The sequence below is a fragment of the Drosophila ficusphila genome, unplaced genomic scaffold (assembly GCF_018152265.1).
Source record: "Drosophila ficusphila isolate 14025-0441.05 unplaced genomic scaffold, ASM1815226v1 contig_2, whole genome shotgun sequence".
Lineage (NCBI taxonomy): Eukaryota > Metazoa > Arthropoda > Insecta > Diptera > Drosophilidae > Drosophila > Drosophila ficusphila.
The window spans coordinates 368121-395193 of NW_025064094.1; the positions used below are offsets into that span (position 1 = coordinate 368121).

The 27073-nt window shown below is 41.1% G+C and overlaps 2 protein-coding genes across 2 annotated transcripts; one reads left to right on the forward strand and one right to left on the reverse strand.

Annotated features, from left to right (window-relative positions):
• The first annotated feature begins 11964 nt into the window (after positions 1 to 11964).
• Positions 11965 to 17778, forward strand: LOC108086364 (histone-lysine N-methyltransferase SETD1). Its single transcript, XM_017183266.2, is given in 7 exon segments — positions 11965 to 12283; positions 12442 to 12677; positions 12734 to 12983; positions 13040 to 16677; positions 16733 to 17366; positions 17425 to 17458; positions 17461 to 17778. Coding segments are annotated over 6 exon segments (4929 nt in total). The 5' UTR covers positions 11965 to 12283; the 3' UTR covers positions 17598 to 17778.
• Positions 17779 to 17920: 142 nt separating this feature from the next.
• LOC108086365 (mediator of RNA polymerase II transcription subunit 21) lies at positions 17921 to 18595 on the reverse strand. Its single transcript, XM_017183267.2, has 2 exons — positions 18407 to 18595; positions 17921 to 18337 (listed from the first exon to the last, which is right to left on the reverse strand). Exons 1-2 carry the CDS (start codon positions 18446 to 18448, stop codon positions 17951 to 17953), a joined length of 429 nt encoding a protein of 142 aa, XP_017038756.1. The 5' UTR covers positions 18449 to 18595; the 3' UTR covers positions 17921 to 17950.
• Positions 18596 to 27073: the final 8478 nt, after the last annotated feature.

Sequence of the window (27073 nt, forward strand, 5' to 3'; positions counted from 1 at the left end):
TTTTCAACAGCAGTTGCTTGAATCGGGCATTTTGAGCGGCTAAGAATAGCTGTGTCATCGGCAAACGTGGATGTTGTTAGACGTGTGCTTGTCGGGATGTCTGCTGTGTACAGGACATATAAAATTGGTCCTAGCACGCTACCTTGAGGAACTCCAGCTCCAACAGTGTAATCGTCAGAAATAGCAGTGCTGCACCTCACGACAAATTTTCTGTCGTAAAGGTAAGACTCTAAAATCTTGTGGGTGCTGTAGGGGAGCATTGTCTTAATCTTGTACATTAGACCTTCTAGCCAGACTCTATCAAATGCTTGAGAGACATCTAAAAATATGGCAGTACAGTACTCCCGTTTTTCGAACGCGTTCCGAATTTCGGATGTTATCCGGTTGACCTGCTCAATTGTTCCATGCTTTTCACGGAACCCAAATTGGTGTGACGGGATTCCTTCCTGGATTCTCAGGTATGTGTTTATCCGAGTCATTAGGCATTTTTCAAAGAGTTTGGATAGGCAAGAGAGTAGGCTTATAGGTCTATACGACGTGGGGATAGTGTGGTCTTTCCCCGGCTTTGCTATCATTATTATAATTGACTTTTTCCATCTCACTGGAAAGTGGCCAAGTTTTGCGATGGCATTAAATAGCTGGGTGAGAGTGCAAACGGCACAGTATGGGAGCTCAATGATTATTTTGGGAGTTATGAGGTCGCAGCCCGGGGATTTTTTCGGATTCATTTGTCTTTTGGTGATGTTAACGATTTCGTTTGGGTGAAACTCAATTGGCTCATGTTGAGGCTGGGGTTCATATGATAGAGTCGGCAAAGTAAACGCATTGGTAGCAGGATTTGGTTGGAAGACATTTTTAAGATGTTTGGCAAACGTACTGGCTCTATCTGCGTCGCTGCGCGCCCACCCGCCTGTGGAATTTCTAATAGGCATCACGGTTTCTTTCGGTGAACTCAGAGTTGGGTGAGCTCTCCATAGTGAGTGTTTTGTACTGTTAGTTGACAATTGCTCTATGTAGCGGCGGTGGACATACGTTTCTTCTTGCTGTAGAGCTTGATCAAGTTGACGTGAGGCATGTTTTAAGCGTTGCTTAGCAGATCTGTGACATTGCCATTCTCGACGTAAGCGTCGCTTTTCGAGGACGAGCTGTTCGATTTGTAGATTTGTCTTCTTTTGAATGTATTGTGTGTTTATAGTTTGAGGTGTTGAAACTCGAGCTGCAGAGACGAGTACAGACTCCAGTGAATTAACAAAACTGTCTACGTTGGCTTCGTCGCTGAGGTGAGGACTCAGCTCAATGTGTGAGCTGATATACTTCCTGTACTTAACCCAATTGGTTTTATGTGAGGTCAGTTTTGATGAGTGATCCCATGTTCCTGGGTGTCGGAGTAGAGTAAAGAGGACAGGCGAGTGGTCAGATGAAAGATCCGAAAGGCATTCGGCGCTTATCAGATTTTTAGGAATGTTTTTTGTAATCGCAAAGTCTATTAAATCGGGAAGTTTCTTTGGGTCTGCCGGCCAGTATGTTGGTGTGCCAGAAGAAACATAGTCTAGCTTGTTCTTAGCTTTGATAATTGCATTATAGAGCTGCTTTCCTTTTGGCGTCACGAGACGAGATCCCCAGTGTGTGTGCTTGGCATTGTAGTCTCCTGCTGCTATGAAGTGGTCTCCGAGTGAGTTGAAAAACTGCATAAACTCATCTTCGGCTATGGTGAAGCGTGGGGGGCAGTATACGGCGGCTAGAGTTAATTGCTTGCCAGTATTTAGGTGTATATTTATTGATGTGGCCTGTAGGTAGTTTTTAGCAAATTTCGTATGGTAATGGTGCTTAATACGGCTTCTGATTAAAATTCCAGTCCCGCCGTGTGCTGTACCATCTGTATGATTTGTTCCATAGAATGTATATCCTCGTAGTTGGAAATTGTATTTGTTTGTAAGATGTGTTTCTGAAAGCAGCATTACGTCGATTTGATTGTCTAGAAGGAATTGCGCTAATTCGAGTTTATGCTGCGAAACGCCGTTAGCGTTCCACGTAGATATTCGTAGGGAATTATTTGTATAAGTAGATTTTGGTTTCGCATTAGATCTTGCATAGTTGTACGCATAAACGACATAAACTCCGTAAGGCTTTGTTGTAGATTGCATATCAAAGATTCAAAGTTACTTTTTGGCTGCTTCGGCGGTTGATGCTGCTGAACCGTGTTCGGTTCTTGGTGTGTTGATTGCGGCAGTGAGATCTTTGGGGCTGGGGTAGCCAGTCCTGATTTTAAAGCGCTTGCGTATGTGACATTTTTGGCAGAGTTTGTGGGTCCTAGTGAGGATTTGGCTGCAGTCGAGAAGAAGACTTCAGGGTTTGACCTGGAGGCTATGAACTGATTATTTTGGGTGCGGGCAGTAGATCCCCTCTGGTGGATGCGACTTTTCAGCTCCTTGTAAACTGGGCAACCCCTATAGTTAGCAGTGTGATTTCCACCGCAGTTGCCGCACTTTTTCGAGTTCTGGTCATCTTTACTGGCTGGGCAGTGTGCGGAGCCATGAAGCTCACCACAAACTACACACACCGGGCGCAGTTTACAGTAAGACCTTGTATGGCCATATTCTTGGCAGTTCGCACATTGTACCGGGCCATTGCGTTTGTGCGGCTCCTCAACTGTAATTCTGCGGTGCAGCAGGAACTGAAGATTGTATATAGGGTGCACTTCGTATTTCTTTGGGGGCTTAATTTGTGGCTCGAGCTCAACCTTAAAGAGCGGCTGTGGCTTTCTATCCCTGTTAAGGATATTGAAGACTGTCTTGGCGCTAAATCCCTTCTCTTGTAGCGCCTTTGTTATCTCTGCAGGCGATACTTCGGGCTCTATGCCCTTAAGTACGACTTGCAGGCCTTTGCTGCTTTTTAGCTGATACGTGTAAAAGTTCTTTTTTTTTGTCGGTGAGGTATTTCGATAATGGTACTCTGTAATTATCTTCAGATTTCGTTTGAACTTTTGTTTCCTGGATATTGCCCTTTACGAGTGGTATTATGTGGAAGTTGTCCTTGCCAATAAGCTCTATAATTTGGTTGACAAGAACGTTGGAACTTTTTTCTCGTATGTAAATTGGCGGGGGCTTAGGCTTCCTTTTTTCGACTTCTGTAGATTCGGCGTCATCCTCATAGTCTGCCAAGATTTTAAAATGGTTTGAGTTCGTGGGCGTTTCTATTGCAGCTATGTTAGCATTGCCACGGGTTATTTTGCGTTGAGAGTTAAGGGGGCTCAGCTTCCTTTTGATTTGAATGTACCAATCCATACCAGTCTGCACAGCCGGCTTAGTATTTTCCTTGTTATTGTTATCTTTTTCGGGCAGCGCAGCGGCAGAAGTCTTAATGTTTGCGCTGCTAACTGATGACGTCGTTAAACGCGCTGTCGTTACAGTTGCGGTTTTTGTTGTTGTTACGGTTGACGTTGTCAAAGAAGTTGCGGTGCTAGTTACAGCGCTCTTTGGCTGCAGAGACATCGATGGTAGCGATGGGGAGCAAGATCGCACTCTCTCGCTCTCTACGTTTAAGAATTCAGTCAAGTTTGGGGTAATTGACCGTGTTTGTGATGAGCTTGCATTACTTTCGGTTGCTTGAAAGTGAAGTAAGCGTTGTTTCTTTGTACTGAGAGCCGTCTCTCGTCTTGCTCACGTTGACGTTCTGTGCGAACGTCGTTTAGACTCATTGCAATCGAGGTTGAGATTGTTCGAGTTTTAAGTGTTATGTTTTATATTAATTAATTAATTAATATATTATATTATAATATATTAATATATATATATATTAATATATTAATATATTATATTAATATATTAATATAATAATTAATTAATTAATTATATTAATTAATTAATTAATCAATATAAACATTAGCGATTTCATCGCTAAAAGCGTCTTTTCGCGTTGTTGTTGATTTACGAAACCAGTCACTGCACTTTTTGATATTATTGAATACTTTTTTCCCGGAGCACAATAAATACACGTCTGCATGCGACGACTAGTTGTTGAGTTATCAACCCATAAGCTGCTCTCGGATCCTTCCGCGACAGGGATTTGTCCCAAGGTGAAATACTCCTCAATCTTCTTAGCGTACTGTCTTTCTTGCACCCAGCATGCCGCAAGCCGCCTCTCGAGCTGGAGAAACCTGTTAAGGGCCCCTTGGTGAGATCGTCCCAATACGATGTTGTGGTCCAGGTACCTCTTGAAAGGGAGACGCACCACGTAGCGCGCATCCGCACGTCGGAAATGCGTTCTTTGAAAGAACGATTTCCTCCGTGCGAGCCGTCCGCTCTGGTACGGTCTCGATCTCGAAAAAGCCCCTCAGAAGCGACTCCGTCTCAGAGACTGCATGATGGCAACGGATCTGCGTGGAGCTGGTCGAGTCGGCGGCTTGACCTGAAAGAATCCATCCCAGCTGAGTCTGTTGAGCAATTGGCTCCGTAGGACTTCTTATCCGTGTACCGGACAGCATGATCTGCGCGATAAGGTTCACTCCCAAGATAAGGTCAATCCTCTTCGACCGGTAGTACTTCGGATCTGCTAGTGGAAGTCCTTGAATATGGGTCCATCGTTGCGGCGAGAAGCTTGAGCAGGGCAGCAGCGAAGTGACCGTGTCCAAAACGTATGCCAAAGAGACGTCTAACGAGAAATTGTTATTAGTACTTAGAACCTTGAAGTTAACAATGTACTTGCTCCTGGCCCCAACCATTTGACCTACTCCGACAATAGACGTCCTCGCCATTGTCCGCCTGAGACGTGGGGATTCCACCACATGCTCGGATACGATGGTCGCTTCGGAGTCCTGATCGATGAGCGCCGTGATGTCAGCTTGAAGCCCGTTGTCTGGATTCTGGACTGTGATGCGTGCTGTAGCCAAAAATACATTGCCCACTCGATTAGAAGGCGATGAGGAAGTATAACATCGATATTCGGAGCCGACTTCCCGATGAGACTGAGCAGAATTATTAGCCACCGAAGATCGCGGCTGCAGCGACGACGTCTGGGCAGAGGGCGCCTGCGGAGCGATGGAGGGCTGAGCTGCACTCTGCAAGTGCAACAGCGTATGATGACGCTGGCCGCTAACTTGACGCCCTTAGTTCCTGGTGCAACAAGGAAGCGCTTGAGCCTCGCTGAGGCAATTAATGCACAGCTTCGCCCTCCCCACAATCTCCTTGCGCCTCTAAGCGTCCATGGCTAGAAACGCCAAACAACGGCACAGAATGTGACCGCCGTTGCAATGATGACAACTTAAGCCGGGGCGTCCTGACTCGTCACGTACGTTGTGCACTAGAACCCGGGGCATGGCATCTGAAGATCCGGGCCCAGGACTGAGGTCGTTCGACGAGTTTCGGTTTTCGATCACATCCATTACCACTAGTCGTTCAGAAACGACTTCAGATCGGCATAGGACGGGACGGTTGACTTACTACCTTGATGGTGCTCCCATGCGTTGAGTGTCTCCTTTGGGAGCCTGGAAGCCGCGTGATATGCCAGGCAATGGTGTGTCTCCCCTTCTAAGGCCTTGACGCGCTTGAAGGCGGCGAGACACACGTTGACGGTGCTGAGCATAGTCCGAAGCGCTTCCGACGACTCCTTCTTCAATTTCTGCCGCGAAAAAATAGCACTAATGTGATGAACGAAGACCAAACGCGGGTTGTTGTAGCGCATAAGCATCAGGGACCAAGCCACCGGGAATTTGGAGTCGGTGAGCTGTATTTGACGCACGTTGTTATCGCGTCCGGCAGGGAGCGATTCCTTGAGAAAATGCAGCTTTTGCATCCCGGTTAGGGACGGATTGTTGTACACAAGGCTGTTAAATGCATCGAAATAACCTGGCCGTCCACGGCCGCACCTGAGAATTTCGGCACTGTCATTTGTGGCATCGTCATCCTAACCTCAGCAGTCGGTCCGACAGCTGCGGCTACAGTCGCGGTCTTAGATTCCGCTGGCACAAGCTTCTCTTGGTCCTCGGTGAAAAGGCAATAGGCGTCCATATACCGCTCTTCAAATTCCGATTGGAATTGTTTAGTAGCATACGCCGATTCCGCATAGGAATCCGGATATGTTGACAACCTGCTCGTGAGCGGCTAAAAACGCACTCCGCAATTCCTCTATCTGCTGAAAACGTTTTTTAAAGTAAACCAGCGTTTTTCTACTTGCCGAATCCTTTCTATAATTTTGTAAAATTGCCTTCAACGCGTTGTGCCTATTAACTTGGATATTAATAAATTTATTTAACGACAGCGCAGTTTCTGGTTCTGAATTCATGTTGGCGAGTGTAAACAAAACCTTCCCAATAAAACCAAAAAAACCTTCCCAACAATGTAAAGCACACGGCGGGACTGGAATTTTAATCAGAAGCCGTATTAAGCACCATTATCATACGAATTTTGCTAAAAAATACCTACAGGCCACATCAATAATCATACACCTAAATACTGGAAGCAATTAACTCTAGCCGCCGTATACTGCCCCCCACGCTTCACCATAGCCGAAGATGAGTTTATGCAGTTTTTCAACTCACTCGGAGACCACTTCATAGCAGCAGGAGACTACAATGCCAAGCACACACACTGGGGATCTCGTCTCGTGACGCCAAAAGGAAAGCAGCTCTATAATGCAATTATCAAAGCTAAGAACAAGCTAGACTATGTTTCTTCTGGCACACCAACATACTGGCCGGCAGACCCAAAGAAACTTCCCGATTTAATAGACTTTGCGATTACAAAAAACATTCCTAAAAATCTGATAAGCGCCGAATGCCTTTCGGATCTTTCATCTGATCACTCCTGTCCTTTTTTACTACTACGACACCCAGGAACATGGGATCACTCATTAAAACTGACCTCACATAAAACCAATTGAGTTAAGTACAGGAAGTATATCAGCTCACACATTGAGCTGAGTCCTCACCTCAGCGACGAAGCCAACGTAGACAGTTTTGTTAATTCACTGGAGTCTGTACTCGTCTCTGCAGCTCGAGTTTCAACACCTCAAACTATAAACACACAATGCATTCAAAAGAAGACAAATCTATAAATCGAACAGCTCGTCCTTGAAAAGCGACGCTTACGTCGAGAATGGCAATGTCACAGATCTGCTAAGCAACGCTTAAAACATGCCTCACGTCAACTTGATCAAGCTCTACAGCAAGAAGAAACGTATGTCCACCGCCGCTACATAGAGCAATTGTCAACTAACAGTACAAAACACTCACTATGGAGAGCTCACCCAACTCTGAGTTCACCGAAAGAAACCGTGATGCCTATTAGAAATTCCACAGGCGGGTGGGCGCGCAGCGACGCAGATAGAGCCAGTACGTTTGCCAAACATCTTAAAAATGTCTTCCAACCAAATCCTGCTACCAATGCGTTTACTTTGCCGACTCTATCATATGAACACCAGCCTCAACATGAGCCAATTGAGTTTCACCCAAACGAAATCGTTAACATCACCAAAAGACAAATGAATCCGAAAAAATCCCCGGGCTGCGACCTCATAACTCCCAAAATAATCATTGAGCTCCCATACTGTGCCGTTTGCACTCTCACCCAGCTATTTAATGCCATCGCAAAACTTGGCCACTTTCCAGTGAGATGGAAAAAGTCAATTATAATAATGATAGCAAAGCCGGGGAAAGACCACACTATCCCCACGTCGTATAGACCTATAAGCCTACTCTCTTGCCTATCCAAACTCTTTGAAAAATGCCTAATGACTCGGATAAACACATACCTGAGAATCCAGGAAGGAATCCCGTCACACCAATTTGGGTTCCGTGAAAAGCATGGAACAATTGAGCAGGTCAACCGGATAACATCCGAAATTCGGAACGCGTTCGAAAAACGGGAGTACTGTACTGCCATATTTTTAGATGTCTCTCAAGCATTTGATAGAGTCTGGCTAGAAGGTCTAATGTACAAGATTAAGACAATGCTCCCCTACAGCACCCACAAGATTTTAGAGTCTTACCTTTACGACAGAAAATTTGTCGTGAGGTGCAGCACTGCTATTTCTGACGATTACACTGTTGGAGCTGGAGTTCCTCAAGGTAGCGTGCTAGGACCAATTTTATATGTCCTGTACACAGCAGACATCCCGACAAGCACACGTCTAACAACATCCACGTTTGCCGATGACACAGCTATTCTTAGCCGCTCAAAATGCCCGATTCAAGCAACTGCTGTTGAAAAGTTGCTGTCAGATTGGCGAATTAAAGTGAACGAACTAAAATGCAAGCACGTTACGTTCACTCTGAACAGGCAAAACTGCCCGCCGATTACACTAAACAACACCCTACTCCCACAAGCAAACGAAGTAACATACCTAGGAGTACATCTCGACAGAAGACTCACATGGCGCCGGCACATTGAAGCCAAAAGAACACACCTAAAGTTAAAAGCCAGCAGCCTTTATTGGCTTATCAACGCTCGGTCATCTCTTAGCCTTGAATATAAAGTCTTGCTGTACAACTCGGTCCTAAAACCTATATGGATGTACGGCTCCCAGTTATGGGGGAACGCCAGCAATAGCAACATTGACATAGTTCAAAGAGTTCAGTCGAAGATCTTGAGAACAATCACCGGGGCACCGTGGTACGTTCGCAACGAAAACATACACCGCGACTTAAACATTCTACCAGTCAAAGAAGTGATAGCCGAACAGAAGGTAACGTACTTAACCAAGCTATCGGTGCACCCTAACCACCTGGCGAGAGGTCTAACAAGGTTGAGCAACCAATCACGCCTTCGTCGCAATGACTTACCCACCCAGCGACCGACCTGAGGGATACTGTTAGTTCAATTTTAATGTTAAGATTCGCCAACTTATTGTTAGTCTCAAAATTATGAGTAGATTAAATAAATAAAAGCAAAGCTATAATAAAAAAAAAAAAAAAATATTCACACTTTTCGCATTTGATCTACATTGTTTTTATCTTGACTTATTTATTTCTAATTTTAAGTGATTTTTTAAGGTTAAATATTTTGTAAATTCAGATGAATTTATCTTGTTTGATTAAAATTTGATGCAATTTTATTGATTCTTTTATCTGTTTTCAGATAATATTTTTGTTATTTACTTTTACGTGGGCTTGCAGCCTGATTAGCACATACTAAAGGGTATGCAAGTTCCGACAGGGGGAGAAAAATATACACTTTTTATAAAATATCGACTACACCCTCGCACCCTATTACCAACAATAACACCCCTACAGTTCCAAAAGTGCCTTGTTGTCGATAAAGTGGACGGCGACCCATCGGTGACATGGAGGAGATGTTTTCATCGGTGGCTAATATTATATAAATAAATGATTTGAAATTGAAATGAAATGAATTGAAATAACAAAAACTGTGACACGAGAATTTTATATATTATATATATATTTTTATATTATATTTTATATATTAGGGGAGAGTGGTCCCATACCGACCGGTCGTACCATACCGACCCCCCCCCATGTTTCTCAGAGATGGCGATGCTAGCCGAATTGTCGGTAACTTCAGTGAAAAGGTGTTATAACACAGACATTTTGGAGATAGATAGCCAATTTGACTTCTTTTGTTTCACTGCAATTTTTCCGTTTGTTTTGTTTCAACGCCTGCGACATTCAGTTTTTTTTCTTTACTGAACTTGAGCTTAAATATTTTTAAAGTTTTTTTTCTCCGCATAAAAATCGGAGGGTAAGGTTTTCTGATAGTTTATAGTCCTAGCTGTCATTCACGCTATTAGAATTTCATCGCTCTTTGCGTCATTAGATAATGGCGAGCAGTTAATTAGAAAAGGTTGTGGTGGTCCGAAACCGACCACGAAGTGATGGTCCGAAACCGACCCCCATTTATTGGCAGCATTCAGTAAAGAAAAGTAACAGAAACATCAAAACACATCAGAAGAAAGCGAAGAGACAGTCATCAACGAGCGGCTTTCGAAAAACAACGCGAAAACAACGCGAAAACTTACTATGAGAAAGAGGACAACTCAGACTTCATCAATTGACTACAGTGCCCTTTATTTCATACATTAATTTTTATTTTCTGGAAAGAACCTTCAATATATTTTTTAAAAAACGTCAAAATCATTAAATTCTATTTTATGTTATTAAATGTTTCTGTTAAGAAATAGGGGGTCGGTTTCGGACCACTACTTTTGAGTACGACCAAAAAGTGGAGTTTTATATTTGCCTGAATATCTAACGCTTCAAAGCACCTACGCACTTACTAATCAATTAGATGTATAGTAAACTGATCCCTCTACATAGTAAATTTTTGAACTGAACTGAAAAATTGATTTTTCTCACCTTTATCGCCTTTGCCATTTAGGGGGTCGGTATCGCACCACCCTCCCCTATACTAGCTGCCCGTCCCAGCTTCGCCTGGTTTTTTTTAAAATAGTTTTACCTTTCACACAATTATTATAAAGAGGTAAAATTTGTTTGCTTGTTTGTTTGTATCATTATCTTTTCTCTAAAAATTTTATTATTTTAACAACTCCCAAATTTATTATTGTAACAACTCCCAAGCCATATATCCGATAAAAATAATAAATTTTTTTTTTAACATATTGTAAATCTAATCCATCCTTAAGCCCCTGGAATAAAAGTCCAGCCGTTTAGGAGGAGTTCAATGACTAATAGGCGTACAGAAGATTTTTACAGAAGATTTCCCGTCACACGGGAACGCTGTCGAAATGTTACATAAAACGAAGCCATCACCAAAACCACAAAAAACTTCACTTCACTTCAATTCACCAAAACCACAAAAATTTAGTTAAAATGCTATGATAGCGGTAGTAACTCACTTTATATGTGATTTTTGGTATGTCGAACGGGATAAAAAGTATCCTATGTATTGTGACTGTCAATTAATTATAGACAAATAATTAGCAATAAAATAAAATTGCGACTATAATTAAAGATCTAAGCTATCCTATCTCTCAAGTTGGACCAGACTGCTCACGGTGTGCCAATTTAATTTAAAATCGGTTAAGTAGTTTAGGAGTCCATCGCGGACAAACATCGTGACAGGAGATTTACATATATAAGATTTTATATTTGAAGAACTTTAACATCAAAAGAGTATACATAAGTCGAGTGGCCCTCAGTCATGTTTTCCACCGAAAACCCAAATTTTTCGTTGCTAACGGAGAATGGCAATAATAAAATAAGGGAAATGAAAGAATAGAAGACATATTTGGAGTCGGGCCGCCGTCGGTTGCAAGCAACGAAATCGTACTATAAGAGTGAGAAGGAGAGGGAAACTTAGGAATATCGCTTTACCTTTCCTACACACACGATTGCTTGAATGAAACGATTAACCAAATGACAGCCAGAACTGCCAGAGCATTGTCACAACCAATACTGACGTTATCGGTTTCGGTTTATTTTTTTGTTTGATCTGTAATTAGTTTGCCTAAACAAGCTCTCCTAAATAATGTTTTCATACACTAAACCCAAATGGAGACGGAAAGAGGGAAAATAAAAATTCATTTTGTTATCAATGCGCGTATAAACGTCATATAACTACATATATGTAACAATAAGGTAGAAAGAGAAAATAAAGTACTATTAAAGGATCTGACAACATTCTTGGTTGAAACCAGAGTTACTTTGTTTTAACTCTAGCCAACGAAGAAATATATTTTACTAATTTACTTAATACACCTATTCGAATAGAAGTCAATAAGAACATTTTGCGAATTGTAAGAACCTAACAATAAAGCAAAACATTGCTACTACTTAGCAGGTCAAAGCCAGTCCCGGCACTAAAAATCTTATTTTTTTAAATATTTTATTTTTTTACGTAATCACATAAGTGATACAAACAAAGAATTTGGCAACTGCAAGAATATTAGGACAATGCAGTAATTTGATGGTACGGTGTGGGAATTCGCTATAATGTCGATAAAAACATCGATAGCGTTTAAATATCACCCTTACAAGTAAGAACCCTCGTTTTTCTTTGTGTTTTTGCTGTTCGTCTTAATATGAGTTATAATGTGCTATTAAAGGGCTTTATGCGTTGCTCAAATAATATAAAAATATGTAAAGATCAAGTCAGCATCAGGGCTTCAGTTCTTTGACTAGAAGTGCTGCTTGGATTAATGGGTCTGTCCCATAAAAGATTCATCCACTTTATCGGAACATTTTCATATATTAAAATACGCAAAACAAAACACTGGAAAATACTTTCTGGGTTTTTGCAGCAATCCTAAAAATTAAATAATCTTCCGTTTATCCTATGCTGGAAATTGGTGTACCACCTGAATTAAAGCAAAAGTATAGTATCAAAAAAGTTTTTACTATTTTATGTAGCTCTTGTGAACGTGGCGATCTGCTATATACCAAAAACAAGTGTCAAGCACTGATATGAGTGGTATCTGGAGGTACAGCGTTAATATAAATTAATAATCTAACAGAAATATCCTTTGCCGCAGATGCAGGACCCTCGTGATAGCAACCATGTTTTGTCTTTGTCCAACTCAAAAACGCACCGTAACTTTAAACTGTTAGCTGATCCACAATTAATAAAATGTGGCGCCAAACTCATTCGTTACGATGGCGTTGTTCCCGGAGACCCTACTTATCCGCCAATAACGCCAAGGGACCCCCGGAATCCTCTTATTCGCATACGCCCCAGAGCTGTAGAGCCACTTATGCTTTTAATACCTCGGTGAGATATCTAACTCAAATCGGATGTATGCACAGGTCTTTAATTATTTTCCGTAGATTTGTAATCGATTCGGACTATGTTGGCCAGCCACCTGCTATCGAAGTTACTCTGGTCAACCTTAATGACAACATCGACAAACAGTTTCTATTTAACATGCTGGAAAAATGTGGAACTTCCGATGAAATAAATATTTATTATCATCCGACCACAAACAAACATTTGGGCATTGCTCGTATCGTCTTCGAAAGTACAAAGGGAGCACGACAGTTTGTTGAGAAATACAATCAGAAATCGGTAATGGGAAAGGTAAATAATGTTTATATTTTTAATTTGTGTATTATATTTAAATGTGAATATTTTAGATATTAAATGTGTTTTGCGATCCTTTTGGTGCCATTTTAAAGAAAACTCTCGACAGCCTTACAAATCCTGCTGTTGCAAAACCACCAATAGCTGGGAAAGGAACTTTAAAATCAATCCTGCAACATGATGGTTCTCTGGATGTGGAATTTAAGCACGGATTTGTTGATAAGGATACTGCTGATCACCTAAATTGTACTTACAGCTCTTTCCAAAATAATCAAGACATTAAAGCTGGAGAACGCAGTAGAGATCGAAACTGGGATCGTGACAGGGAAAGAGAAAGAGAACGTCAATTTAAAGACCGTAGTCGACATTCATCGGAGCAAATTTATGAACGAGATCGTGGATTGCGTGACAAGTACCCAACCTCGCTAAGGCATGATCGTAGCTTTTATCGTCAGCGGTCGCGAGATATAAGCCCGGAAGTTGTCCGTGATAGATTATTTATTGGAAAAGATAAAGCTAAAGAAGCAGATTTGCGCCCACGCCATTATAGGCGTTCTAGGGAGCGAGACACATTTCGTGAATGCAAAAGGGCTCGCGACAAAGTTCGAGACCCATCCAGAGAAAAAAGAGACCATCGATATAACTCTATGAAAGAGCGAGCATATCGCGAAAGAGATCGTGAAAGGTCCGAACTTGGTAAAAGAGATCTTGACGGTGTTAAGTATAATAAACGGCATGAATACACCGAAGCAAATGTTAGAAGCTCCTCCAATATAAATAGTCATCATTACTATTCAGGATTGCCTGATGAGAGCTACGGATATAATAACTACTCATACTCTTCAATTGAAAATATTCAAACATGGCCTGATCAAAGAAATTGGACTGCACCACAGCCTGATTTCCAGCCCCAACCTCCTCCCCCACCACCGCCAGAAGAAGAAGAAAATTGGGATGGTGAAGAACAAAATCATATTAAAAATGTTATTACACAACCTACCCAGCCCGTCAGCGAAAGGCCTCAAACGCCAAAAGCGACTACAACAAAGACAGTTGCAGGACCAGGGATAGAACCAGGGAACGTTGACTTAGATACACGCATAGCTTTAATATTTAAAGGAAAATCATTTGGTAATGCCCCTCCCTTTCTTCAAATGGATAGTAGTGACTCCGAGACGGATAAGGGCAAACCCGAGGTATCCTCTGAGAGTTATTCTGAGAACAAAATAAATTCAACCACCAAGAATATAAAACATCAAAAGCCAAACGGAGCAAGTGATATATCTAGTGACGACGAAATAATTGTTAAAAAGGAAGGGTCTAAACTTAGTAATTCAAGTAAAAAAGAAAAAAATGATGACAATATGTCCTTATCGAGTTTATCTTCTCATGAAGATCCCATGCAAAATATATTGACATTGGAAGATGGTGATTATAAAAAACCCATTTTACCAGCTTCTTTCATGTGTCCAAACTCTTCAGATCAGTATCCTTATTATTACCATGCGTCTGGCTACGGATACTTTCAGTCCGCTATCCGGCCAAACTCTGGTTTGACTAGCCGATATTTTTCAAATACAACCTATATGCAGCCTGATTACTTGACTGGCGTTGGTTCATATAGCTTTGATTCCTTTGCTGAGACATATGGCTATCATAGAACTACTCTTTCAGATCAAAACGATGAGATAAGACAAAAAGTAAAAAAGGTTGTTAACTATATTGTCGAAGAGTTGAAGCAGATTTTAAAAAAAGATGTAAATAAGCGCATGATTGAAATAACTGCGTTTAAAAATTTTGAGACATGGTGGGACGAGCATAAATTCAAAGCGAGGTCGAAACCACTTCCCGAAGTTGCAGAATCCACCTATAATAGAAACTTACATTTTCCTAAAGAAACACCTTGTAACGAAAAGCCTCCTGACATTAATCATCTTATCAATTCACAACTGGAAGTAGCAGATTTTCAAACGTTCTCGAGTATAGGATTAAGAGCAGCAATGCCCAAGTTGCCATCATTTAGGCGAATACGAAAACGTCCTAGTCCTATTCCTAACTTAAGAAATTTTTCGGAAAGAGATTTAAGTGATCAGGAGGAAATGGTTCAACGTTCGGACTCTGAAAAGGAAGACTCCAATATGGGATGCTCTGACATGGCACCTTCAACTTTGAAGGGTCAAATTGTGGTCATTGATAGTGATTCTAAATCGCAGACATCGGGACTTAATTCAAAAAGAAAGGGAAGTGCTTCAAGTTTCTTTTCTTATTCGGCTTCATCCTCATCCACTGAAGCTGAATATGAGGGCAACGAATTCCTTGAAAAGGAAAGGAGCAGTGCAGACGATAGTCTTGAAGAACATAATCGAAGAAGAATAAATCAACGGAAAAAACTGATAAAGAATAGAAGCCGTGGAGGTGTGCGAGTTAATACAGATAACAGCATAACAAATGAATATTCTAACTGTGATGAATATAAAAAAGCAAACATAGCTAAACGAGGCCGCACAAAAAAAAATAATATATATTCTGATACCGACGAAGAAAACGAAAATGTTAAATTAGATACTCTGTTGCCTTCGTTTCAAGAAAAGATATTTTCATCAATTCCGCCAGATCTTGAAGATATAAGTAAAGATAGTTGCTTCGGATTGGAAGAAAGCGAGATTGACCAAAAGTTTGGATCCGAGATGCAAAGTACACCAAAAATCAATGAAGAATGTCGTCGATCCTTAACACCTGTCCCGCCACCAGATTACGACGAAGAAGCAATTCAAAAGACAGATAATAAACAAAAGTCCATTTTCGAATATGATAGAATTTACAGTGACTCTGATGAAGAGCGAGAGTATCAGGAGAAGAGAAGAAGAAATACGGAATACATGGCCCAAATCGAAAGGGAATTTTTAGAGGAGCAAGAAAGAAAGATTGAAGTCGCTTTGGATGAAAGCGGGCCGCTCTTTGATCCCATATTGGCAAGCAGAAAGTTTACAAATCTCAAGATTGAAGAAATTCAATGCCATCCCATCTCTCAAACGAGTCCTGGAATCCCAATTTCAAACGAACTTGTGGAAAATGTAAACCCTCTCAAAAACTTAAATAGTAAAAACGATGTTTATACCAAAACAGTACTGACAAAAGAGGCCCCCAAAGTTTCAGTTGTTGAAAATAAAATATGTCCAATTTTAAAGGAAGAAAGCAAAGGAACGCAGTCACCTGCCTCTTCAGACGGAGGATCCAGCCAAGCGTCGCAAGCTAGTCAGGTTGCCTTAGAGCATTGCTATTCGTTGCCACCCCAGGCACAGTCAGTTTCTTTTGGGGACAGTCATTCTAGTGCTTTGCATGATAGTAAAACAAATTTGGCACGTGAGCAGAAAAACATTCCTGGTGATGACCAAATGATGAGGTCAGGTCCAGGCAGACCCCGAAAAGATTCTAGTCGTACACAGAGAAAAAAGAAAGATTTAATTCCCCGCACAGCAAATGTAAAGAATAAAGTTGCTCCAATTACAAATTCATTGGCCGAGTTTGCACGCCAAACGTCCTCTTTTGTTCCATATGAGATGTATAAAGCTCGTGATCAAAATGAGGAAATGGTTATTTTATACACTTTTCTTACGAAGGGAATAGATGCAGAAGATATAAACTTTATTAAAAAGAGTTATGTAGACCATTTGCAAAAGGAGCCATATGCGTAAGTATTTTTAAATAAATATTTTTATTGTTTTTAAAACCTATGTTTTTTCTAGTATGTTCTTAAATAACACCCATTGGGTAGATCACTGTACAACTGATCGATCATTTTGGCCACCGCCACCAAAGAAACGTAGAAAAGATGATGAGCTGATGCGTCACAAGACCGGATGTGCTCGAACTGAAGGATTTTACAAGTTGGATTTGCGAGAGAAGGCTAAACACAAGTATCACCATGCTAAAGCTAATATCGAGGATTCCAATAATGATGACCGTAGCGACGAACCCACAGCACTTACAAACCACCATCATAATAAATTAATATCCAAAATGCAAGGAATTTCCCGGGAAGCGCGATCAAACCAACGTCGACTTTTGACAGCTTTCGGTTCCATGGGTGAGTCGGAGCTTTTGAAATTTAATCAGCTCAAATTTCGGAAGAAACAGCTTAAGTTTGCAAAATCGGCGATACACGACTGGGGACTATTTGCAATGGAGCCTATAGCCGCAGACGAAATGGTTATTGAATATGTGGGCCAAATGATTCGTCCAGTCGTTGCTGATTTAAGAGAAACAAAGTATGAAGCGATTGGAATAGGTAGTTCCTATCTTTTTCGAATCGACATGGAAACAATAATCGATGCTACTAAATGTGGGAACTTAGCTCGATTCATAAATCACAGTTGCAATGTAAGTATACCTGATTTTATTATTTAAAAGATTGTTGATAAATTTTTTTGACTTACAGCCGAATTGCTATGCTAAAGTCATTACTATAGAGTCTGAAAAAAGATCGTTATATATTCAAAGCAACCAATTGGCGTTAATGAAGAAATAACGTACGATTATAAGTTTCCTTTGGAGGAAGAAAAAATACCTTGCTTATGCGGCGCCCAAGGATGCCGGGGCACCCTTAACTAATCCTAAATTATACAAGAATTTAAAACTGTAAATTAGATATTTTGAGCCAAGTAAATTTACATTTTATGTTAAAGATAAAGTTATAACCCTCTGTAAATATAGTTATTAGTAATATTTCCTTTTCAGCTATACAGCCAATTCAGAAAGTTATAAAAACAAATAAAAACCATTTGCAACTAGATATATGTATATGAGCTATTTTAGTTGTTGGTATATTGAAAAAAAGAGGTTTTTTAATTTAGAGAAATTGATGGTATTCTGTAAATAGTGAAATTAATAAAAAAAAAAAAAAAAAAGAAAACTATAAGCAAAAGCGAGAAAAAGACAGTATAATTTTTTTTTTAATTTTGCTGTTATTTCAAAAAAGGCTTGACTGTTGTTTGCATATCCAACTGGGCTTGGGCGATGTTTTCTAAAGCAGACTGAATTTTTTCCAGCAAGAGTTCGCCCTTTTTAACCACTTCCTCAAGGTTATGTGCAGTTTGTTGATTTTCGAACTCAAGTCTCTTAAGGCTAGAATTTTGAAGTTCTATGGAACTGTCTTCATTTGGTAATGACTCAATCAATGTGTCAATATCCTTTGCACACCTTGCAATTAGTTGAGCAAACAGCTGAGCATAGTCCTCTTGAGGCTGACAAGGATTTGGCGTTTGGGAACCTGTTCGTTCGAAATTCACAAATTTACTTGGATAAGAGGTTTGTTGTATGACACCGATAGCATTGCAAAAGTGCTCCGCTTGCTGAAAATAAACCAACAAACCAAAACAATGTCTTCAATTCATAATTAACATTATATTTTGTTTGTTTACCTGGTTAACGGTGTCTTGCAACTGGGTAAGTCTGTCCGCCATTTTAAATATATGTGAATAATAACACCTAAAACGATAACATAATAAAATGAACCAAAAATAAAGTTCTTTGAGTATATTTCCGTATAAAAAACTACTGGTGTATTGTCATGTATTAATTTAAGAGCTGCCCACAATACAAACATATCGATACCTTCATTGCAACGAACTTTATAATTCATAAGATGGGTTTGGCCAAGTGCATTATACTTGGTTTACACATACATACGTTGCAGATGACTTCACTCATAATAATTATAATAGCTCATACGCACTGCATGAGACTTTACTGTCGAAAACGATAACTCTAAGACCGCAGAAGTCGGATTTGACGTTAAAAAAGGCACCCAGATATGCCGGTGGAGAGTACCCTTGACTAATACTAAATTATACAATAAATAATTTAGAACTGAAATTTAAGAAACATTGTGATGTTTCGCTTGGAAGCAATTAACAATTTAACAATTAATTTATCTATTCACACTCTTGCGACAGACGTGTTTTTATATCGCTCCGCCCTGTAATTAAAAATACATCGCAAATAGCCGAATTCCACTTCTCGAAAAGACGGTGAGGTCGCGAATGGGTACATGTACTCGTGTTGCCTATGGAATTATTTCAAGTAGTGTTAAAATTACTAAAATAAACAATAATACAGCTGATCATAAACAAAGCCCCGGACCCCTACAATATTACCAACGATCGGTAAAGTTGTGCTTTAGCGGCTTTTGCTAAAAACGGGCTAGGAATGTTTTTTTTTTTTTTAAGGAATACCTTGGGGCCTAAACATTAATAAAAAAAATGGCGGAAAGCGTAAATTTTAATTATTTATGTGTTAAAACAGCAATTATCACTGCCGCGAGACAACCCGTTTTAGAACATTGCCATGTTTTTCAAGCGAAAAACTTTACCGCGAAAAATGTATTGTGAATGAAGAGTGCTGCAATTGAGTGAAAATTTAAAAACAAAAGAAATTAAACAATTTCACCATGTCAGACACTGCCAATATTAGTACTGAACGCTGTAAAGGTTGCGAAATGACTCAGAGTGATTTTATAGTACTGAGTGAATACCCAGGAAAGCTATGGCCAGTTGCTTTTTTTGCTATTTTTACAAATAAATAATTAGAAATCAAGCTTTCCGCCACTTTTTTATTAATGTTTAGGCCCCAAGGTATCCTTTAAAAAAAAAAAAATAAAATTCCTAGACCATTTTTAGCAAAAGCCGCTAAAGCACAACTTTACCCAACGATCTGCTGATAACAACAACGACCAGCACAATGCCATCGTTTAAGACGGTGACATCGACACTAATGGCGACAACAACCACATCAACTGCAGTTTCTATTTCGTCAGCCCTTACTGACATGCTAGCCAATGCCCAACCCAAAAATACTAAAAATGTTAACGAATCGTTAATTCAAACAGGAACCGATCGGTTCGTGCAAATTAAAAGAAAATTAATCCCACAAGCAGCTGAAAAAACAAATGCATCAAAAGTCACGAAGAAAGTTGAAGCCACTGTACCAAACAATGCGCTAACAAGAAATCGATTTTCTATTCTAAGTGACCCAAAAGAAGACAATACCGCCCAAAAACCTCAGACCAAGCAACTAAGGCCACCACCAATTTTTGTACGTCAGCAAATTGTTCTGAATTGGTCAAAAAAATAACGGATCAAATAGGAGCAAACAATTTCTATGTTAAATCCTTAAAAAGGGGTAACATAAATGAAACAAAAATTCAAGTGGACAACGAACAAGACTATCGATCTGTTGCCAAACACCTTGACAACGGAAAAATAAGTTACTACACCTACCAATTTAAAAGTGGCAAAGGACTACACGTAGTAATAAAAGGTATCGAAGCAACAGTCCCTATACCTATATGAGATCATAGCTGGACTTAAAGAAAAAGGCTTTGATGTCAAACAGGCTATGAATATATTAAATAAAAACAAAGTTCCGCAGCCAATGTTCAAGGTAGAGTTGGAGCCGGAAACTATGAAATTAAAAAACAATGAAGTCCACCGTTGATGAGCCCCACAAACGGAATGGGCCCGTGCAATGTATGAATTGTCAGGAATATGGTCATACGAAGACGTACTGCACTCTACGTGCGGTCTGCGTTGCCTGCGGAAATGTACACTCAACGGAGGCCTGCCCAATAAAAAAGGATAACCATTCTGCCAAAAAATGTAGTAATTTTGGGGGAAACCACACTGCAAATTACAGAGGTCGTCCTGTCTATTAAGAGTTGAAAAGTCGACTAGGCCAACACATAACTGCTCGAAATCCTGTAACCCGAAACAGTTCTCCATTTATATCAACGACCACGATCCCAGGAGTCTCTTTTGCACAGGCTTTAAGTAACAACAACGGAGCGAACGCCACAGTATCTAAGGTTACAGTCCAGCAAACCACTGCTGATACAGTGCGGCAACAAATATTGAACCAGACTCCAGAAACCACTGGCCAACATGCGAATGCAAATACACAATTGCCTAATGGCGTAGAAGCAATGCTAGTAACGATAACGGCATTTCTCTGCACAAATACGAGTATACAGTATGACATTGACGCCATGCTTATATCAGAGACTCACCTAACAAACAAAAACTATTCTCACCCTAATGGCTATACATTTTATAAAACAAACCATCCTGATGGCAAGGCTCATGGCGGCACTGGCATACTGATCAAGAAACGCATCAGGCATTATGAGTTGCCATCATTCGCAACAACCCTTTTACAAGCTACATCAATACACATCGATACCCAAAGAGGTTTCTTAAACCTATCCGCTTTTTACTGCTCACTCCGCTGTTTCTTTTCCGAAGATGAATTTGTACAGCTCTTGACCTATTAGGTGACCGTTTTATAGCGGCTGGTGATTACAATGCGAAACACAACCATTGGGGTCTCGACTCACCAACTCCAAAGGAAGACAGCTGTCGCTATAACGCTATAATAACACCAAGAAACAAGCTAGACCTTATCACTCCAGCTAAGCCTACATGTTGGCCAATAGATCCTAACAAGCCTGATCTGATGGATTTAACAGATCTTTCATCGGATCACTCGCCCATTTTACTTCTTCTCTACGACCATCCATAGCTTTCAAAACAAACTCATCTTCTAACTTCCAGTAAAACAGATTGGTATGATAAAATGGGGCTATTATCCACAACAATGGAAAAAGTCTCTCATCACTATGATCCATAAAGCCGAAAAAGACAATTCCCAGCCTTCACCATATAGGTCAATTACTCTTCGGCCGTGCCCATCAAAGATATGTGAAAAAGCTGCTCCTGAATCTTATACAGCAGTCATTCCCGAAGTGGGCGATAACGTCCCCTTGTGGAGGCTGCAGGTCTCAAGGGGGGCGGTAAGAGACCCAGAAAGAAATTGGAACCTGATATCAACAAACTTATTAAACAGCATCAGATTCATCCTTCACATTAGTTTTTATATAAGGATTGATTTAATTTAGTTATATTTTTAATAAAAGATACTCTATATTATACTCTATTACTATAAAGTTGCGTTACGATAAACATTCTTATGGGCAGGAGGAGCCCGTAAGAGTTAACTTGAGACCTATGCGCCGTTGTATGTTACCAACTGCTCTCAGATTTCAAGTTGCGGGTTATAGTAAAAGTTTCGTTTAGAATTCTCCGTTAATATACATATATACATAGGTCACAATAATTAATTAATTTAATTTGAATTTATTAGGTCATGCCGCAGCCTAACTCGAGTGACTAAATTCAAATCGTAAAAAATTTAAATTGTCGATGTTTGCTTAGTTTTGCTATTTGCCCTGCGTGGCAACTCTTGTAATAATTATAATTGCTAACTTATTTTGTACTCTTTTGCTTATCGCTGCCTGACCCTTTGTTTACGGCAAGCAGCTTTATAGTTCGAATGGATACTTGCTCGCTGAAGGCACAATCGCAGATCGCCTGCCTATTTTTTCGTTTGTTTAAAGGCACAGACAATTCGGTCTGCCTGCCCAACACATTCTCATTAACTTTGTACATTAAGGCCTTGGTACCATTAAAATAAATAAGTGCATATTTAGTTGGAAATTAGTGCGGGTTTATTTTACTTGGGCACCACCAAAGGTTAGTGTTAGTAAAAAAGCTCACTGACCCAACAGAAGCTATAGTGGTTTTTAAATAGGTGAAAAAAGGGGGGCACTAAAAAAATATATTTATTCTCAAAGTGGACAGTAGACAAAATAATTTTGGGAACCACTGGTATAAAGGAACACCTGCAGTCTCATAATGCCATCCCAAGCCATCAATTTGGTTTCCGCGAGAAACACGGAACCATTGAACAAGTAAACCGAATAACCTCCGAGATACGAAATACATTTTTTTTTTAATTAACCCCTTTATGCATTACAATATATTCAATTGAATAATAAGTCATTTTTCTTGAAGACACCATGTGGGTTTAGCTTATAACCAACACCAACAAATTATTGGTGCGCTAGTGCTGTGGGAGTTCTCCCTTTTAGTCTTCTTGGTTGTGCTTCTCTTCTCGGAATATCTCTTTGGCTTTGATTCTGGTGCGAAAGTATTTTTTGAATGTGGATTATGCAACTCTGCTTAATTATCTCTGGGATCGTCTGTGTGCTTAGCTCTCTGTGGATGTGGTCATTTGATGTGTATCTGTCTGAGTTAGATATTAATCTTAATATTTTCAACTGTGCTCTTTGTATTATGATGAGGTTGTTCAGTCCAGCAATGTTCAGATTGGTCTTATTATTGTTTTATAGATTAGTAGATTGTTGGATACGTTTAAGTTTGATTGTCTTCCCAGAAGCCAATGGAGTTGCCGAAATTTGCTTTTTACTTCGTTTCGTTTTTTATTATATGTCTTCTCCGAGTGAGTTTTGAGTCAATAGTGAGTCCAAGGTATTTTGCACTTGTACTTAGTTTCAGGATTTAGTCATCTATTTTTATTCATGGGCCATTATCACTGTATCGTCAGCAAAGGTTGCAATCATGGAACCAAGGGTCAGTGGGTTTGGGATGTCTGCTGTGTATATAAGGTATAATATTGGTCCTAGTACGCTGCCTTGGGGTACAACCGCTGCCACTGGCATAAGATCTGAACATTCATCGTCGCATTTGATATAGAAATATCTGTTGGTCAAGTAACTTTTTAATATAGTGAATTGGTTAAGTGGTAGGATGTTGTGAAGCTTATGGAGTAGTTCATTCATTAGGTGGCACTACAACCCGATTCGGGTTTTGGCCGACCTCAGCGTCTCCCCCCAGGCGCCTCTGCTCCTAGCGCGCCTCCTCCAGTCGGAAATACCCAGTGCAGTCAGGTTCTCCTCCACTTGGTCCTTCCATCGGAGCTTTGGTCGTCCCCTTCGTCGTCGCCCGTAGTCGACCCTCGCTTCAAACACCTTCTGAGCTGGAGATTCTTTATCCATACGCACAACGTGGCCGAGCCAACGCAGACGTTGTATCGTGATGCGCCGGACCACGTCCACGTCGTCGTACAACTCGTACAGCTCGTGGTTCATCCGAATGCGAAAGTCGTCCCCAATCCGAACGGGACCAATAATCTTGCGAAGAATTTTTCTCTCGAACACTCCAAGCGCTGCTGCATCCGTCAGTGATATTACCCATGCTTCTGTGCCATATAAAAGCACGGGTAGGATGAGTGTCTTGTAGAGTGTTAGTTTTGTTCGGCGAGAGAGGTCTCTATTGCACATTTGCTTACTCAGACCAAAGTAGCACCTATTGGCAAGTGTGATTCTTCGCTTGATCTCCAGGCTGACGTCATTTTCGGCGTTAATGGCAGTGCCAAGGTACGTGAACTCCTTGACCACTTCGAAGGTATAGCTGTCCGCTACCACATGGGAGTCTAGGCGCCGCGCCTCCCTGCTTGTAGACAGCATATACTTCGTCTTGCCCTCGTTTACCACCAAACCCACTTTTTCGGACTCTTTTTCGATAGCCGCAAATGCAGCAGTGACATCACGCTTGCTGCGGCCAATGATGTCAATATCATCGGCATACGCAAGGAGCTGGACACTTTTATAAAAAATAGTGCCAGATCGATGTACACCGGCTTTCCGCAGAAGCCCTTCCACCACGAAATTGTATTAAAAGGTTTGGAGAGTTTCGTTCCTACCTTGACAGAGCTGATGGTGCCGCTCAATGTCATTCTGCAAAGAGTATTAGCTTTGCAGGAACACCGCACTCAGACATGGTGGCATATAGGTAGGCGTTCCCTCGTCGGGCTATCAGCTTTATAATCGACAAAGAGATGGTGTGTGTCGATTTTATTCTCGTGGGTTTTTTTTTTCAAAATTTGGCGTAATGTGAAAATCTGGTCTATGGTGGACTTACCAGGTCTGAAGCCGCACTGATAAGGTACAATCAGTGTGCTGTTATACGGCTTCAGCCGATCACATATTACGCTCGATAGGAGCTTGTATGAGATGGTAATCAGGCTGATTCCCCGGTAGTTGGCCCATATCGTCGGGTCACCTTTCTTCAGTACAGGACAAAGGACGCTGGGGTTCCAATCGTTGGGCATGCTTTCTTCTAGCCATATTTTGCACAAGAGCTGATGCATGCTCTTCGCCGCCGGCCTTAAACAACTCTGCAGGCAGTCCATCAGCACCGGCTGTTTTGTTGTTTTTGAGCCGCGTTATAGCAACTCGGACCTCGTCATGGCTAGGTAGTGGGATATCCACATTGTCGTCGATTGGTGGTATCGTCATCGCCTGCTTGAAGCTTGGAGAAATGATCCCTCCATAACCTCAGCGTGCACTGCGTATCCGTAACCAGATTTCCATTTTCATCCCGACAGTTAGATGCTCCGGTCTTGAAACCTTGTGTCAGACGATTGACTTGTTCATTCCTGTCTTGTAACACCTCAAGTTCCTCGCACTCTCGCTTTTCTTGCTCTCGTTTTTTCCGTCTGAAAAGACGCCTCTCTTCCTTCCTTTTCTCCCTGTAATGTTCACACGTAGCTCATGTTGCGCCAGTTGCAGCTGCGACGCATAACATTGGTTCCGTGTGGGTGGGCTCGTGAACCCAATGGTTGTTTCAGCAGCAGCTCGCATGGAGTGGGATATGTGCGCCCAGAGTTCGCCGGCGTCAACAGGGAGAGGGATAGGTTGGTGGAGCAGTTCCGAGAGGTGAGTGGAGTAGGCCTTTGCTGTCCGTCGTGATCGCAGCCTAGTGACGTCAAGCTTTCGTTGCGTGATGGGGCGTATGTTTTTCGCTCGGCATAGCCGCATGTGTATCTTGGCTGCGACAAGATAGTGGTCCGAGTCAGACTTCACGAAACGTACGCACGTCCATCACGCTTGAGGCATGGCTTCCGTCTATCACAACGTGATCAATCTGGTTGCGCGTCTTTTGATCAGGGGACAGCCATGTGGCCTTGTGGATGTCGAAGTGCCGAAATCTGGTGCTACTCACTACCATGTTTCGCGCTGCGGCGAAGTCAATCAGCCTGAGACCGTTGTTCGAGGTGGTCTCATGGAGGCTGAATCGACCGACGGTGGGGTCAAAGATGCGTTCGCGCCCGACCCTTGCGTTGAAGTCCCCGAGGATAATCTTCACGTCGTGGTCTGGGCAGCGGTCGTCTGCGTCCTTTTTTTTTTCGAGGCGGGTTCCTAACCCTGCGCTCAACCGTTTAACGTCCGGGTGACTCGCTGCACACATTAGCTCACTATCTTGCGGATGCTAAGATAGCTACCCAGGAGGTGCCACGAGGAGTTGCAATCATTCGAAAACAGAGATCGCACTGACGGCCACCAAGTTGACCGCGATCAAAAAACTTTACTCTGTACGAATGAATGCAATCCATCCCTTATGGAGTAGTCCTGTATGCCATACTTTGTCAAACGCCTTTGCAATGTCCATGTATACCGCTACGCAAACTTTCTTGTTGTCAAAGTCTTCCGATATTTTGTTGATAACTCTGTGTACTTGCTGCACAGTCGAGTGTTTTTTTTCGAAACCCAAACTGATGGGGTTTTTGTTCTATTAAGATAGGGTTGATTCTGTCAAGTAAAATTTTTTCAAAAATTTTTGATAGGGTTGGTAACAGGCTGATTAGTCTATATAAGCTAACAAGAGCTGAAGTTTTATGAGGTTTTGGGATTTCTGTAATCTGGGCAATTTTCATCGTCGAAGGGAAGAACTCCAGTCTTATAACTGCGTTAAAAATGTCTTTTATAAACCTAATCGTATTGTCTGGCAGCTCTTTTAGTGTTTTACCACTGATTTGATCATAGCCCGATGTCCTTTTGTCTTTGACTTTTAATATTTGTTTCCTTGTTTCATGTATCGTCGTTTTTCTGATTGCACAGTTGGGTTTGGGTAAATGTGATGGAAGCTCAATTATTTGGTTGTCCATACTGTTCGTAAAAATTTCCTCAAAGTGTTCGGCCAGTGTGTCAGCTTTTTCTATGTTTGTTCTTGTCCATGAGTTTTTCTTTGTCTTTATTGGGTGTTTATGTATAGTTGTTTTTGTCATTTTTTTAGTCGCTTTCCATAGGGAGTAGTTTGTAGATGTCGTTGTTCCTGCCATATTTTCCTTAGTTGGCGTTTATGTTTGATTTTGTCTTTTATGTTTGATGGAGT